This window comes from Myotis brandtii, unplaced genomic scaffold (assembly GCF_000412655.1).
Source record: "Myotis brandtii unplaced genomic scaffold, ASM41265v1 scaffold23, whole genome shotgun sequence".
NCBI classification, from domain to species: domain Eukaryota; kingdom Metazoa; phylum Chordata; class Mammalia; order Chiroptera; family Vespertilionidae; genus Myotis; species Myotis brandtii.
Genome location: NW_005358649.1, coordinates 2,982,599 through 2,998,174, shown reverse-complemented (window position 1 = coordinate 2,998,174; position 15,576 = coordinate 2,982,599). Strand labels below are relative to the sequence as shown.

The 15,576-nt window shown below is 39.3% G+C and overlaps 1 protein-coding gene across 2 annotated transcripts in view; it reads left to right on the top strand.

The window, feature by feature from the left end:
• Positions 1-4,868, top strand: part of LACTB2 (lactamase, beta 2) — a 33,036-nt gene extending 28,168 nt beyond the window's left edge. Inside the window, exons 6-8 of one of the 2 annotated variants that reach the window (XR_001362159.1) lie at positions 2,506-2,518; positions 3,376-3,457; positions 4,349-4,366. Coding sequence is in view for 1 of the 2 variants with exons in the window: in XM_005866359.2 (XP_005866421.1) it covers positions 3,376-3,457; positions 4,349-4,392 (126 nt within the window). In the remaining variant the exon portion in view is untranslated. Of the gene's footprint in view, positions 1-2,505; positions 2,519-3,375; positions 3,458-4,348 lie in introns of both variants that reach the window. The other variant, XM_005866359.2, reaches the window with a different exon arrangement.
• The last annotated feature ends 10,708 nt before the right edge of the window (positions 4,869-15,576 follow it).

The window sequence follows — 15,576 nt, the reverse complement described above, 5'->3', positions numbered from 1 at the left end:
AGGGAGGGAGGAAGGAAGGAAGGAAGGAAGGAAGGAAGGAAGGAAGGAAGGAAGGAAGGAAGGAAGGAAGGAAGGAAGGAAGGAAAAGAAAGAAAAAAAACAGACTAAGGGTTAAAATGGCTAAGGATAAAAGACTGCCATTGGCAAAAGGATAATGTAAATATTTAAATTCTGTGAAAGAGTTCATTCCCTCATAATACTAGACTAGAGTCACTTGAGACTATTCATTAGTACATTAGTTTTTTTTTTCTTTTTTCATATATACATATTTTTTTATTGATTTCAGACAGGAAAGGAGAGAGAAACATCAGTGATGAGAGAGAATCATTGATCGGCTGCATGCCCTCTACTGGGGATCGAGCCCACAACCCGAGCATGTGCCCTTGATCAGAATCGAACCTTGGACCTTCAGTCTGCAGGCCGATGCTCTATCCACTGAACCAAACCAGCTAGGGCTTTTGGGGTTTTTTTCTATTGTAAGTACAGACAGAACTCTGATAACTCTCACAGATGAGTCATCATCAAGTATCTGTCCATGCCTAAATACTGGTTTAGCATTCAGAATTTTATTCAGTTGTGTATTCACTGTGTTTATGTGTGAAATATCTGTTGCATATAGAATGGCATTAAGTATTGCAAAGGATTTATTCATTCAGCAAACACTTATTGACTGCCTTTCATGTGCCATACACGGACTAAAACAGAGATATAAAGATGGCTACAGATTCCTGCCCTCAAAGGACTCAATTCATGTTCAACACAAAGTTGTGTTGATGGAAAGGAAAAGTACACATTTAAAAAATAAAAAAAATAAAAAACACCAGCCGGCTTGGCTCAGTGGTTGAGCGTCGACCTATGAACCAAGAGGTCATGGTTTGATTCCCAGTCAGGGCATACGCCCGGGCTGTGGGCTAAATCCCTGGTGTGCGGCTTGCAGGAGGCAGCTGATCAATGATTCTCTTTCATCATTGATGGTTCTATCTCTCTTCCTCTCCTTTCCTCTCTGAAATCAATAAAATATATCATTAAAATATATTTGAGCAGAAACCGGTTTGGCTCAGTGGATAGAGCGTCGGCCTGTGGACTGAAAGGTCCCAGGTTCGATTCCGGTCAAGGGCATGTACCTGGGTTGCGGGCACATCCCCAGTAGGAGATGTGCAGGAGGCAGCTGATCAATGTTTCTCTCTCGTCGATGTTTCTAACTCTCTATCTCTCTCCCTTCCTCTCCGTAAAAAATCAATAAAATATATAAAAAAAAATATATATATATATATATATTTGAAAAAACACATACTTGTAATACTATCATAATAGCTCCCATTTTTTAGCACATTTTTATGTGGTAGACACTATTTAAATGCTTTACCTTAACAAATGTGATTTGAGGCACCTAATTCAAATACCTCAAATTTTTACTGCATAAAGATACAATTATTCCAGTTTAATAGAATAAAAAACCAACACAGGTCTGACCAGTGTTGCTTAGTGGTTGAGAGTCAACCTATGAACCAGGAGGTCACGGTTCGACTCCCAGTCAGGGCACATGCCAAGGTTTCGAGCTCTATCCCCAGTGGAAGGTATGCAGGAGGCAGTTGATCAATGATTCTCTCTCATCATTGATGTTTCTCTCTTCCTCTTCTCAAATCAATAAAAATATTTTTTAAACTGACTCAGAAAGTGTAAGCTAAGTAACTTTTTCAAGGGCACAAAACTAGCAGATGTCACATACTCAAGTGTCAGATGTCAGATCTTCAAATCTTGTTTCTATCACAACAGGCTTCCTCCAAGGCCTATGTACAATATGTCAGGGCACAAGGAAAGAGGGATAAATTCTGCCGATGAAGGTGTAAGGTAATGAGGCTTTTCTGGAAAAGCTTCAGAAACTTAAATCATTTAATTGGATCTAAACAAGGAAAGATGTGTTTAAACACGGAGTAATAAAAGAGCATTGTGTGTGTTTGAAATCCCATGAAGAAACCACATATGAATGCATAGATGGTCAGGAAGGGAGGCCCAGGAAATGACTCGGGTAAAGACAAGCATAATCAGGTCATGAGAAGCCTTGATTGCCATGCTAACAAATTTGAGCTTTAGCCAAAAACCTGGGAATGACCAATCACTCAAAGATCTTGGGCAAGGGAGTCACATAATGCATTCTAGAAGATCACACTGGTGGAGATAGGATATGGTACTGGAGCTTAAAGGGGAGTTTAGGGTTAGAGGTTTATATTTGGGAATCAATGCGTGATAGTGCTGTAGCATGTTGGGTTAGTAAAAAAGAAAAGAGCCCTGGCCACTGTGGCTCCATGGTTAGAGCATCAGCCCCTGCACTGAAGGGTCTTGTGTTTGATTCCTGGACATGGGCATGGAACTGGTTGCAGGTTCAATCTCCAGCCCTGGTTGGGACGCATGCGGGAGGCAACCAAGTAATGTGTCTCTTTCACATTGATGTTTCTCTCTCTCTACCCCTCCCTCCCTCCTTCCCACTCTCTAATATCAATGGAGAAAATATCCTCAGGTGAGTATTAACAAAAAGAGAGAAGAGAGTCAATGATATAATGCACTGTAAACATCAATGTTTAAGAGAAGTCCAAAAAAAGTATCCAGGATGAAAACTAAATGTGAAAAGTTATCATCATATAACCTAATAAATAAACCATAGGGCCAATGTATATAGCATCATCAAAGCTATCTAGAATAATTTTTACATTTATTCATTCGTAAAATATTTAGCTCCTACTGTGTGCCATTATGCTAAGCTCTGGTGTTCAGTAGTAAACAAAACCATATGGAACTTACAGTCTCTTCTATCTATAGCAGTGGTTCTCAACCTTCCTAATGCCGCGACCCTTTAATACAGTTCCTCATGTTGTGGTGACCCCCAGCCATAAAATTATTTTCGTTACTACTTCATAACTGTAATTTTGCTACTGTTATGAATCGTAATATAAATACCTGATATGCAGGATGTATTTTCATTGTTACAAATTGAACATAATTAAAGCATAGTGATTAATCACAAAAACAATGTGTAATTATATATGTGTTTTCCGATGGTCTTTGGCGACCCCTGTGAAAGGGTCGTTTGACCCCCCAAAGGGGTCGCGACCCACAGGTTGAGAACCTCTGATCTATAGAAATATAAATAAGAATACAGTGCCTGAAGCAAGACATGTACAAGCTGAAATAGTTTTGGCTATTACTATATAAAAATGAATTTAACAGGAGACATTTGTAATAGTGTCAACAATAAAATGAAAATTTTTAAATGAATTTAAGTTAAAATTTTCTCCTTTTGTTGCATTTCTTTAAGTTTCAAAAGGATTAACTCTGTCCCTTTTTTTAAAAAAAACTGTTTTCTTTCTCTTTTTTAAGAATACTCCTGAGAATTTACATATCGTGGCTGAACGTAATCTCTTGCTTCATTTGAAAAAATTAGAAAAAGATGGAATGATATGTAAGTATACTTCTGAATTTTCTTTTACTGCCAGCATTTAAATTTTTTTTTTTTTTTACAAATGAACTAGTTCCTTTCAGGAAAAATAACACCCATTAGAGTCCTCCCTTGAATATCACTATAAGTTAAAGAGACAGGCACTAGAAAGGGTCAATAATGAAAGGCCAGTGGCCACACGTGGGAACCAAACACTCGCACAGGAATTAGAATCTTGCTTAGAGGTTCCAGACCTCACCCACCAGAATGACAGTCAAAGGCATGTAGTGGAAAATAGCTTCTCTTCTCCTAGACCACAAGATCTATGAAGAATTTTACATGTAGAAGATTTGGGAACAGCTGAAGGTTTTAGCAGTCCTAAAGGTAGTTAACTCAAAGATATTAAAGCAGGCCAAACCGGTTTGGCTCAGTGGATAGAGCGTCGGCCTGAGGACTGAAAGGTCCCAGGTTCGATTCCGGTCAAGGGCATGTACCTTGGTTGTGGGCACATCCCCAGTAGGAGGTGTGCAGGAGGCGGCTGGTCAATGTTTCTCTCTCATCGATGTTTCTAACTCTCTATCCCTCTCCCTTCCTCTCTGTAAAAAAATCAATAAAAAATATATTTAAAAAAAAAAAGATATTAAAGCAGTAATTCTACAATTGTTTATTAGTGTTAGGTTAATTTGTCAAATTAAGAATCTTTATAAAAGTTTAATCCTTAAAATCAACTGGTTCAAAGATTGAATTTTGTGTAGAAGCTTCATCATTGTTCTTAAATATACCAAAAAAAAATACCAACTTTATATTGAGCAACAAAATTATTTTAGGAATGAATGCTTTTTTTAGCCAGAAAATAATTAAAAATCCAGTGAATTTGCTTATCCACTGTTAAAATTTTACTCTTTCTTTCCACAGTTAGCAACATGGATCCTGACAAGAAATGGAAAGCTCATCTTTAGTTTCATATTAGTGAAAGTTCTGTTGTTTTGTTTTTAGAGAATGGTATGTTTTCTTAACTATTAATTATTTATGGAGATTATAGAGTATATAACATTTAAAATAACTCTGGATATACTTTAAAATAATGTCGTTTTCAAATATATAAATTATACTTTACATCTATGATATAAAATATTTATCTAACCTAGATCATGTAACATTTTACCAAATATTCAGGAACCAAGAGTTATCCACTTACAATTGATTAAGTAAAATGATTACTTTAAAAATAATAAAACTTATATAATTTAAACTGGATATTATTCTTAGAGATTGGTTACCTATTACCAGTGGCCAGTGGTACTGTGTTCTCTAGCTGCCTTAGTAATTTCTATGTAACCCTTCCTTTTCTGCAACCCTTGTCTATATCTTCAGATGATAGGTTTGTTTTCATGTTTCTATCGATTATATCATGATTATGTATTCTGTAGCCCTTTATCATGTTTACTTTCTTATAATGATACTAGAGGCCCAATGCACGAAAGCTGTGCAAGCGGCTCGGCCCTCGCAGCCACAGCAGCTTGCTTGGCCCTCACAGCCCCGGCTTCGTCTGGAAGGTCGTCCGGCTGTCCAGTCTAATTAGCATATTATGCTTTTATTATTATAGATTCCACAAGTGATTTATGTATATCAACTTTGGGTAATTAAAAAATATTATATTCCCAGCTAAAACCATTATATAATAATTATTTTTGTAATCCATGAGTATAACCAACTTACTTTCCTCGTTTAGGTTTTAGTATAGAAATAGTCATAAACATATACAGTATATGAATTATATACCAATTCTTTTATTGATTAAGGTATTACATGTGTATCCTTATACCCCCTTGCCTCCCCCCCACCTCCCACTCATCACCTCACCCCCCTGGTGTCTGTTCCTTTTTATAGCAGCGTAGTATTCCACTTATACCAATTCTTTTAATTAGAGGATTATAAGACAGTGCATTTTTATATAAGTAATGTTCTTAAGTAGTGGTTAGGTTCTCAGTGTGGCCACCAATGCTTATTTAACCCACAAGGTTATCAAACCACATTACTAAAATGAGCTCAAAATCCTGAGAATGTATTTTCTGTACTCTTTCCTAAGATAAGACTTTTAATATTTTTTAACTCCCTCTTTCTGCCCTTTTCCCCAAGACCCTAGCATTTTCATACTATTCTGAACACCTACTCTCATGCCCTAGAGCAGTGATGGCGAACCTTTTGAGCTCGGCGTGTCAGCATTTTGAAAAACCCTAACTTAACTCTGGTTCTGTGTCACATATAGAAATTTTTTGATATTTGCAACCATAGTAAAACAAAGACTTACTTTTTTGATATTTATTTTACATATTTAAATGCCATTTAACAAAGAAAAATCAACCAAAAAAATAAGTTCGCGTGTCACCTTTGACACGCGTGTCATAGGTTCGCCATCACTGCCCTAGAGACCTGTTGTGTTTCTGAAACCTTTCCATATTACAAAGTAATTGTGAACTCAACAACAAAAAACAAGCTACCCAATTCAAAATTGGGCAAAGGACTTGAATAGAAACTTCTCCAAAGAAGGTATACAAATGGCCAATAAACACATGCAAAGTTGCTCAGCATTACTAATGATTAGGGAAATGCAAATTAAAACCACAATGAGGTGCCACTTCATGCCCATTAGGATGGCTATTATTTAAAAAAAAAAGAAAGAAAAGAAAAGAAAATAGGTGTTAGGAAGGATATGGAGAAATTGGAACTCTTGTGCATTTCTGGTGGGGATGTAAAATGGTGTGGCGTCCATGGAAACAATATAGTGGTTCCTCAAAAACTTAAACATAGAACTGCCATATGATCCAGCAATTCCATTTCTGGGTATATACCCAAAAGAATTGAAAACAGGGACTGGAGCAGATATTTGTACACCCAGGTTCCTGGCAGCATCATTAATAATAGCCAAATAGCCCTAACAGGTTTGGCTCAGTGGATAGAGCATTAGCCTGCAGACTCAAGGGTCCCAGGTTCGATTCCCGTCAAGGGCATGTACCTTGGTTGTGGGCACATACCCAGTAGGGAGTGTGCAGGAGGCAGCTGATCGATGTTTCTCGCTCATCGATGTTTCTAACTCTCTATCCCTCTCCCTTCCTCTCTGTAAAAAAATCAATAAAATATATTTTTAAAAAATAAAAATAAAATAATAGCCAAATAGTGGAAGCAACCCAAGTGTCCATTGAAAGATGAGTGAATAAATAAAAATGTTGTGTATACATACACTGGAATAGTATTGAGCCTTAAAAAGGAAGGAAATTCTGACATATGCTACAACATGGATGAAACTTGAGACATTACACTAAGTCAGCGGTTCTCAACCTGTGGGTCCCGACCCCTTTGGCGGTCTAACGACCCTTTCACAGGGGTCGCCTAAGACCATCCTGCATATCAGATATTTACATTACGATTCATAACAGCAACATTACAGTTATGAAGTAGCAACGAAAACAATTTTATGGTTGGGTCACAACATGAGGAACTATTTAAAGGGCCAGAAGGTTGAGAACCACTGCACTAAGTGCTATGAGCCGATCACAAAAGGACAAATATATGATTCCACATGTATAAGGTACCCAGAGTAGTCAAATTCATAGAGACAGTAAAATGGTAGATGCCAGGGATTGGGGGAAGGGAGAAGTGGGGAATTATTGTTTAGTAGGTAAGGAATTTCAGTTTGGGAGGATGAAAAAAATTCTAGAGATAGATGGTGGTCATGATTGTACACAAACAATTGAATGTACTTAATGCCACTGAATGGTATACTTGAAATGGTTAAAATGGAAAATTGCCCTAGCCGGTTTGGCTCACTGGATAGAGCATCAGCCTGGGGACTGAAGGGTTCCAGGTTCGATTCCCATCAAGGGCATGTACCTTGGTTGCAGGCACATCCCCGGTAGGGGGTGTGCAGGAGGCAGCTGATCGATGTTTCTCTCTCATCGATGTTTCTCCCATCCAAGTACTAACCAGGCCGGAGGCAGCTGATCGATGTTTCTAACTCTCTATCCCTCTCCCTTCCTCTCTGTAAAAAATCAATAAAATATATATTAAAAAAAATAAAATAAAATGGAAAATTAAAAAATAACTATAAATATCCTCCCCAACACCAGCACCAAAAAAGAAAAAAATCAGAATTCCCATTCCCTAAGTATTGCACATAGCAAAATCTAGACAAGACATCTGATTATATAGAAATCTGAATGTTTAGTTACCTCTTACTAGTAACTTGCTTCTCCATTCTTTCTGATCAAATCAGAAAACCTAATTGTCATTGTTATGCCCCCTCCCTCATCTCATTCCCAATTCTTTACCAAGTACTGACTATTCCACCTCTAGAATTGCTCACTCCCTCTTACTCCACCAGCACTCCTTAGTCCAAGCCATCATCATCTCTCTCCTGCACTACTGCAGCAGCCCTTAACTTTGGTCTTCCTGCTTCCATTCTTGGAGGGAGTTAGGGAACAGGGATGAGAAGGGCATTCAGAACTGAGGAAATCTCATGCACAAAGCCATGATTCCATATCACTGTCTGAAGTACCATGGTACACTTTAAGCTGCAAGTAGACCTATTGGGAGAGGGGTGATAATGAAAGGCTATCAAACGTATTGGTTATTGAAAATGTCAAAGCAACGGAACTTGAACAAAAACAATGGCATTCGTTAAGTATCCACTTTGTGCTGGGGACTGGATCAGGCACTGGAGATAAAAAAAGGAACAAAACAGCATCTCTGCTCTCTAAAGAAACTCATATTCTGGTTGTGGGGACACACATACAATATGCAGTGCCATGTTTGGAGTAAAGGAAGAGTCTAACCTGGTTGGGTTGTAGAAAGATGCAAGAAGCCTGAGCTCAGTCTTAAACGATGAGCAGGTGACAGCCAGAAGTTAGGGGTATTTGGGAGGTGAGAATTGTTCACTTGGAATAGCATATGCACATAAACAGATATGGCAGAACATCACGTGGTTGGGAAACTAATTTATGTGGTTAGACCAGCTGTGGGCAAACTACGGCCCGCGGGCCGGATCCGGCCCGTTTGAAATAAATAAAACTAAAAAAAAAAAAAGACCGTACCCTTTTATGTAATGATGTTTACTTTGAATTTATATTAGTTCACACAAACACTCCATCCATGCTTTTGTTCCGGCCCTCCGGTCCAGTTTAAGAACCCATTGTGGCCCTCGAGTCAAAAAGTTTGCCCACCCCTGGGTTAGACTATATAGTTGTGGGCTGAGGTTTTAGGAATAAGAAGAATCTCATGGGAACACACAAAGCTCACAGGAACCAATGTGACACCCAGCCATGCTTCACACAGACTGGAGTACACACACAATTTAGGAATCATTTTGTTGCCTCCTCAACAGCAAGAGTTTGTCCCCAACCATTATGGTGATTTCATTCCTTTTTGTTTCTGTCACCCCGGCCTTTGTCTCCCATTCAATACACGGAGTAGGTTTGGATTACTCATACCTTCTGCTTACCCATTTTCTGTTTACTCAACAGTATCTACATTCGTGTCATCACTTTGTCTTCTCTGCATATCTTCATCTTCTGTCTCTCTCATTGATGTTCCTATCTATCTCCCTTCCTCTCTCAAAATCAATAAAAACAAAATTATTTTTAAAAAAAGAATCCCGCCCTGAGTTTGGCTCATCAGTGGATAGAGCGTCGGCCTGCGGACTGAAAGGTCCCAGGTTCGATTCCGGCCAAGGGCATGTACCTTGGTTGCGGGCACATCCCCAGTAGGAGGTGTGCAGGAGGCAGCTGATCGATATTTCTCTCTCATTGATGTTTCTAATTCTCTATCCCTCTCTCTTCTTCTCTGTGAAAAATCAATAAAATATATTTTTTAAAAAAAGAATCCCTACGAGAAGACTACTAGTCAATTAGTTTTCCCATTTTTTTTCCTATGATTCTTTAAGATTTGAATCCACTGAGTATCAACTTTTTCCTCTTAAGGTGAGACTAACATCTATTCTCTTGGCATGTGATGCAACCTACGTTTTAGATTTTTCCAAGGATTGAAGAAAAGTTTTCACTAGAAGAAGTTCTCTGTCTTACACCACAGAAGTTCTCCCAGCCTACTTTGTGGAAGTAGATTGATCATGCTTCCTTCTCCTGCTTCATTTTTTTAAAAAATTGCAAAAAATGCCTATCACAAGTGGGATATCTCAAGATTTTATTTCTAAACCTGAAACTGAGAAATATTGTCAACCATGCATTCTCTCAGAGCAAAAATGTGGTCTTGGACCACTTTTATGGCACTTATTACAAATGCAAATTTCTGGTGCCTACCCAGATTTACTGAACCAGAATGTCTGAAGAGGGCCAAGGAATGTCATTTTTCCATCGGTTCTTTACCTACATCAATTATAATAAGTATTGTGTTGGTTTTTTCTTTATCCAAGGTTAGAATGAGGTACCTACATAAAAACCTCTCCCTGTTTTTTCTTAATGATATTGAGGACAGCTCTGTCTTATTATTGATGTTCAGTGTCCATGGCACGAAATCTCAGATTTAAGGGCTAGAATAAAACTGTTTCTGTCCTGTGAACTGAATAGTGGTTCAGTTCCTCTCCCTTCCTCTCTCAAAATCAATAAAAAACAAAATATTTTTTTATGGTCAGTATGTTTCCTTTGTTAGACTAGTGCTTGTCAAATTCGACTAATTCTCAGAATCACTTGAAGAACTTTCAAAACACACACTACTTACCAGACCCCACACAAGACTCATTCATCAGAACCTCCAGGTTAGGGAAGATCCATGCGAGAGTGATAATTACCCTGTTTCAAAATCCCTACGTGGGACAATATCTAGTTAATTCACCATGTTCACTTTTTGCTTGGCTTCCTAGAAGCTAGTCTTGCAACATTTTTTCTTGGAATTCAGTTCTTGAATATAATTATTCTTTTTCTTTCCCATTTTATTACTTGTCTCATTTAGTATGTTTTTAATGAATTTCAACTTCAAAGGAATAACTATCCTTTGGACCATCACATTTCATGCAATAGCATTTAAACCTAAAATAAATCAGTTATTAGGATTATAGAGTGAAAGAATATTGTGAGCATAAAAGTCTCATCATTCAGATTATATGGAGACTTCATGGAAATTATTGTTTGAAAAAAACACTGAAAATCATTGCTATTAAATGCAATATACATAAGTTCTTGGTCCCCTTTATTCCCTTTGCCATGGGAACCCCCAAGACTGGATACATTGATCTCCTTTCTTGTTATTCACCACCTCAAAGATCTAACCATGTTAGTGGTGTTAACCATTACCACCATGCTGAATAATTTCCAGATGTGTGCTTGAGCTGGAACCATTCACCAAAACCCCAGGCCTAAATCTCTTGCTATCTGCAGGAATTCTTCATTTGGCTGTCTCCCAAAGTCCAGACATCAATGTGAAGAAACTCAATACATCTAAAACCAACTCTTTTCTTATTCCACAATTTTATATTCCTAATTACCGCCCTTCGCAACTCACCATTTGGATAAATAGCATCACCATTATCCCATGCCCGAAGCTGCATTGGTCCTGAATTACTCCTATTTCTTTTAATCCCCACTCCATTTAGTAGAGCAATATTTACACTACAGTTTGAGGATGTGGATTCAATTTGACGACCAAAGAAAATGCTGGTGGGTATGAGTGATGCTCAGAAGGACTGATAAATTGCCTAGGAAATGTGAGTGGCTTGCTTCACAGGGACAAAGGCTATCATTTGTCTTAGTCTCAGGGACTTATCCCATTCTCTTTCCTTCCCTGAGCTAGTGCTCATTTCCCCAATTAAAATAAACTACTAGTAATTAAATTCTGTATATATGGTCTATTCCTGTTTCCATTTGTCATGGTGGTGGTGATAGCAACAGTTTAGTAATAATATTCCTCATCTGTCGAAAAGAAATGATAGCAATTCAATTTGTTGTTATGAGTATTAAGTGTTCATAGTGTTTAGTACAACCCTTTGCACCCAGTAAATACTAGTTGCTATTATTTAGTCATTGTCGTCAATAATATATTCACATATTCCTCTATGATTATTTCACTTTGACTTGTACCATTTAAGCTCCAAAAAAATGCCATCTTTATTCTTTAATAAATTCTTACCGTAACTTTCTAAGATTAAATTCACATTCTTCACCTTGGGAGTTAAAATTCAATAGTTGTAAAATCCTAAACAAGTTATTTTACAGAGCCTCTATTTCCTTATTTGAAATAGGGATAACATTATGTCCCAGGTTAATATAAGGTTAAAATTACTAATATATATCAACAGTGCTTGGGGGACTGCAAAGAATTGTCTACATGTTAGCTTTTTCATTTGTGCTGTAAGCTTTGTCTTGGGCTGATGCAATCAAGAAAACAGCTCCAAAGAATCTTTGGCCACCACCCTAAGACCTTGATTCTACTAGGCAATGAGCCATACATCATTTTTTGATGGCTACAAGATATCAGCTCAGTTCAACCAGTTACAAATTCCCTGAGGCATAAGACCTTCTAATTATAGAAGCCATTTACGAAAGCATTTTGCACAGAATGATGCAAAAAGAGAATGATTCATTCTCCTCAGGTGAAAGTGATGTACTGCGTGCTTCCTGGCAGCTGGAAGTGCCCAGCTGCCTTTTGAAGCCATCCCCAAATAAGCTGCTGTGTCCAGCATGTGCCAACCCCCCAGGAAATGCTGACGTATTTTAGGACCCTCTTGAAAGCATAACAAATTCAAACTAAGACCCCTTCCTCCCTCTGTGTCTGCTGAGGTTATTTCAGATATCCACCCCACCATACATCTCCATAGCTCTTGGTCGTTGCCTCAAATACAAGTCACTCCACCCATCTATTATGCTCATTCACTTGTGTTCATGCTACTCTTTATTTTTTACCTCCTCTGATCCAACCACCTCCTGCTCTTCCTCTACATCCAGAACCTGTCCACCAGATGGTTCATGTTCTTATTTACCCCAAACCCCTTCCTCCACAACTTCTGGTAATAGACTCACCCTACCCATAGGGAAAAGCATGTGACTAAAGTGGGCCACAAAGGTTGACCTGGAAATGATCAAGCAACCAAGGCAACCTAGTCTAAGTCTTTCCTGGGTATTGTTCTGATAGAACCTAAAGTGACAGTATTTTCTGCCATGTAAATAACATCTATTTACAATAAGGAAAAATGAGACCAAACTGAAACAAAGAAACAAGAGGGATGAAGAAATAGTCCTACTCTTCCTGTGAGTGGCCTGAGGCGACCTCTGAAAATGGTTCGCTATTCACTTGACCCAGGTAACTTTACAAACACTCATGAAACTACCCAGGCCATCAAGGGTATGCATATCCCAAAAGCCACCAATTATCTAAAGGATGTCACTTTACAGAAGCATCATGTGCCATTCTGTCATTACAGTGGTGGAGTTGATAGGTGTGCCCAGGCCAAACAGGGGCTGGACGCAGGGCCAGTGGCCCAAAAAGAGTGCTGAATTTTTGCTGCAATGCTTAAAAATGCAGAGACTCATGCTGGACTTAAGGGTGTAGATGTAGATTCTCTGGTCATTGAGCACATCCAGGTGAACAAAGCTCCCAAGATGCCGTGTAGAACCTGTACGGAGCTCATGGGCCAATTACCCATTGCCTGAGCTCTCCCTGCCACATTGAGGTGATCCTTACTGCAAAAAGAACAGATTGTCCCTAAACCAAAAGAGTGGTTACCAGAGCCCAATAGAGAGCTATGGAGATGGTGCCTAACAGAAGAGGGCAAGCATGCAGGGTAGGAGCTTGCAGTGCCTGACTGAGCACATCAGTGGTACAAAGACTTACCGTTTCTGCCCAGCGTACTGGAGCTCGCGACTGGGCCGGCCAAAACTTGGCTACACAGTCTGAAGCTCTTCCTGCCCAGTCCTCCTTCCTTCCTTTCACAGATGTCAGACCTGCGCTGTAGTCTGAAGGCTTTCCCTGCTGACTCCTCTTCCCTTTATATTTCACAAATGCTATTGTCAATAAATCTCTTATGATTCTAAGTCTGTTTTGGCATCTGTTTCCTGCGAAACCCAATTAGACAACCACACGTCCTCTGTCTTGCCAAATACAAATGATCACCCCAGGTCCTAGGCCTGACCAGAGTATGGTAGGTTTATGCGGCTGAAAGACCAGTGGGGATATTTTCTCATCAAAGAGTGAAAAATAATTAAATTTTAAGGTATGAAAAAGTCAATTTCAGTTTAAAAACTCATCTTCAATGGAACACTTAACTTCCAAGTGACCTAGAACCCTTCCATTGCACCCTTCCCCAAGCAAGTCTTGAAAACACCCATCACATCAGCGATTATTTGTCTATTATCTGTCTTTCATTCCAGGCATATGAGTTTCAAGAACAAAGACTCTTTCCTTTGGAGATAATAAAAATGTTCTAAAGTTAGATTATTGTGATGGCTGCACAACTTTGTAATACACTAAAAACCGTCAAATTGTGCACCTAAAATAGGCGAACTATGTGATATAAATTATAGCTCAAAGCTATTAAAACATATAATTGAATTATAAGGGAGCAGTCAGTGAAGGTTTCAAAGAGGTCACACATGAATGAGATTTAGAGGAATGGGTAGGAGCAGTAGTTCTCAACCTTCTGGCCCTTTAAATACAGTTCCTCATGTTGTGACCCAACCATAAAATTATTTTTGTTTCTTCTTCATAACTGTAATGTTGCTACTGTTATGAATCGTAATGTAAATATCTGATATGTAGGATAGTCTTAGGTGACCCCTATGAAAGGGTCGTTCGACCGCCAAAGGGGTCGCGACCCACAGGTTGAGAACCGCTGGGTAGGAGTGTCCTGGGGGAAGAGGAGAAAGCATTCTGGACAGAAGCAGTAGACACATAGCTAGGGGAGAGCGCATGCTGTACAGTGTGTGAAGTCAGTAATGCTGGTACTAGGAGATTGGGGCCTATCCAGGCAGGGTTTGAGCCCATCTGAGTAAGCAGGGGCCAAATCATCATGGGCTAGTCATGGGGGAAACCACCAAAAACTTTGAGCTTATTTGAAGCATCATTCTAATGTAAAAACTGGAAGGCGATTTGGAGGTGAGTGAAACCAGTAATCATTTGACCAGAAAGGAGGAACACAATAACAGCTAATATTTATAGAGCCCTAACCCTCTACTAAGTACTTTCCTTGAATCATCTATTTAGTTGCTAAAGTAGGCACTTACAGTAATCTTTTTATAGATGATATCCAGGTGGCTTGCTCCCTCACCTCCTTGAGGTCTTCAGGCAAATGCAACTTCCCAACACTGTCCCTGTTCCCTTGCTTTATTTTTCTCTGGGACCCTCATCTCAGTTTAACATGTTCTACTTTTTAAATCTTGTTTAAAGATTTCCCACCGCTAGACTGAAAGCCCATCAGAATAGGTTAATTTGTATTTTTAATTCAGTTCTGTATCCCCAGTGCCTAGCTACCCAATAAATATTCTTTGAATAAATGAATGCATAAATGAATGCGGAAATCAAGACTCATAGAGTTTACGTAACTTGTTCATGATCACACAGATAATAAGTGGCAGAATTCTGGTTCAAAAACCCACATTCTTAGCCCAGCCAATGTGTCTCAGTGGGTCACCAAATATATATATATATGTTTTGTTTTTAAAGAAGTGACACTCTGCCGAAACCGGTTTGGCTCAGTGGATAGAGCGTCGGCCTGCGGACTGAAAGGTCCCAGGTTCGATTCCGGTCAAGGGCATGCACCTGGGTTGCAGGCACATCCCCGGTGGGGGGTGTGCAGGAGGCAGCTGATCGATGTTTCTCTCTCATCGATGTTTCTAACTCTCTATCCCTCTCCCTTCCTCTCTGTAAAAAATCAATAAAATATATTTTTTAAAAAATAAAAAAAATAAAAAGAAGTGACACTCAACAAGGAAGCAGGCACTGACAACCCAGCCCAAGGTAGCCAGGAGGGCGGGAAAGCATGCCTGCAGCCCTTCCCGCCACAACACGTGGCGGTCAGCGCCCGGGCTGGAGATTTAGCCTGTTCACTCGGCTCGGGAAGTTTGTGCCTCAACCCTTGGCCTGGCGCGGAGCAGGGGTGGCACGTTGCTTGGCGCAGGCTCCTGCCCTCGCCGGCCGGTACTGCC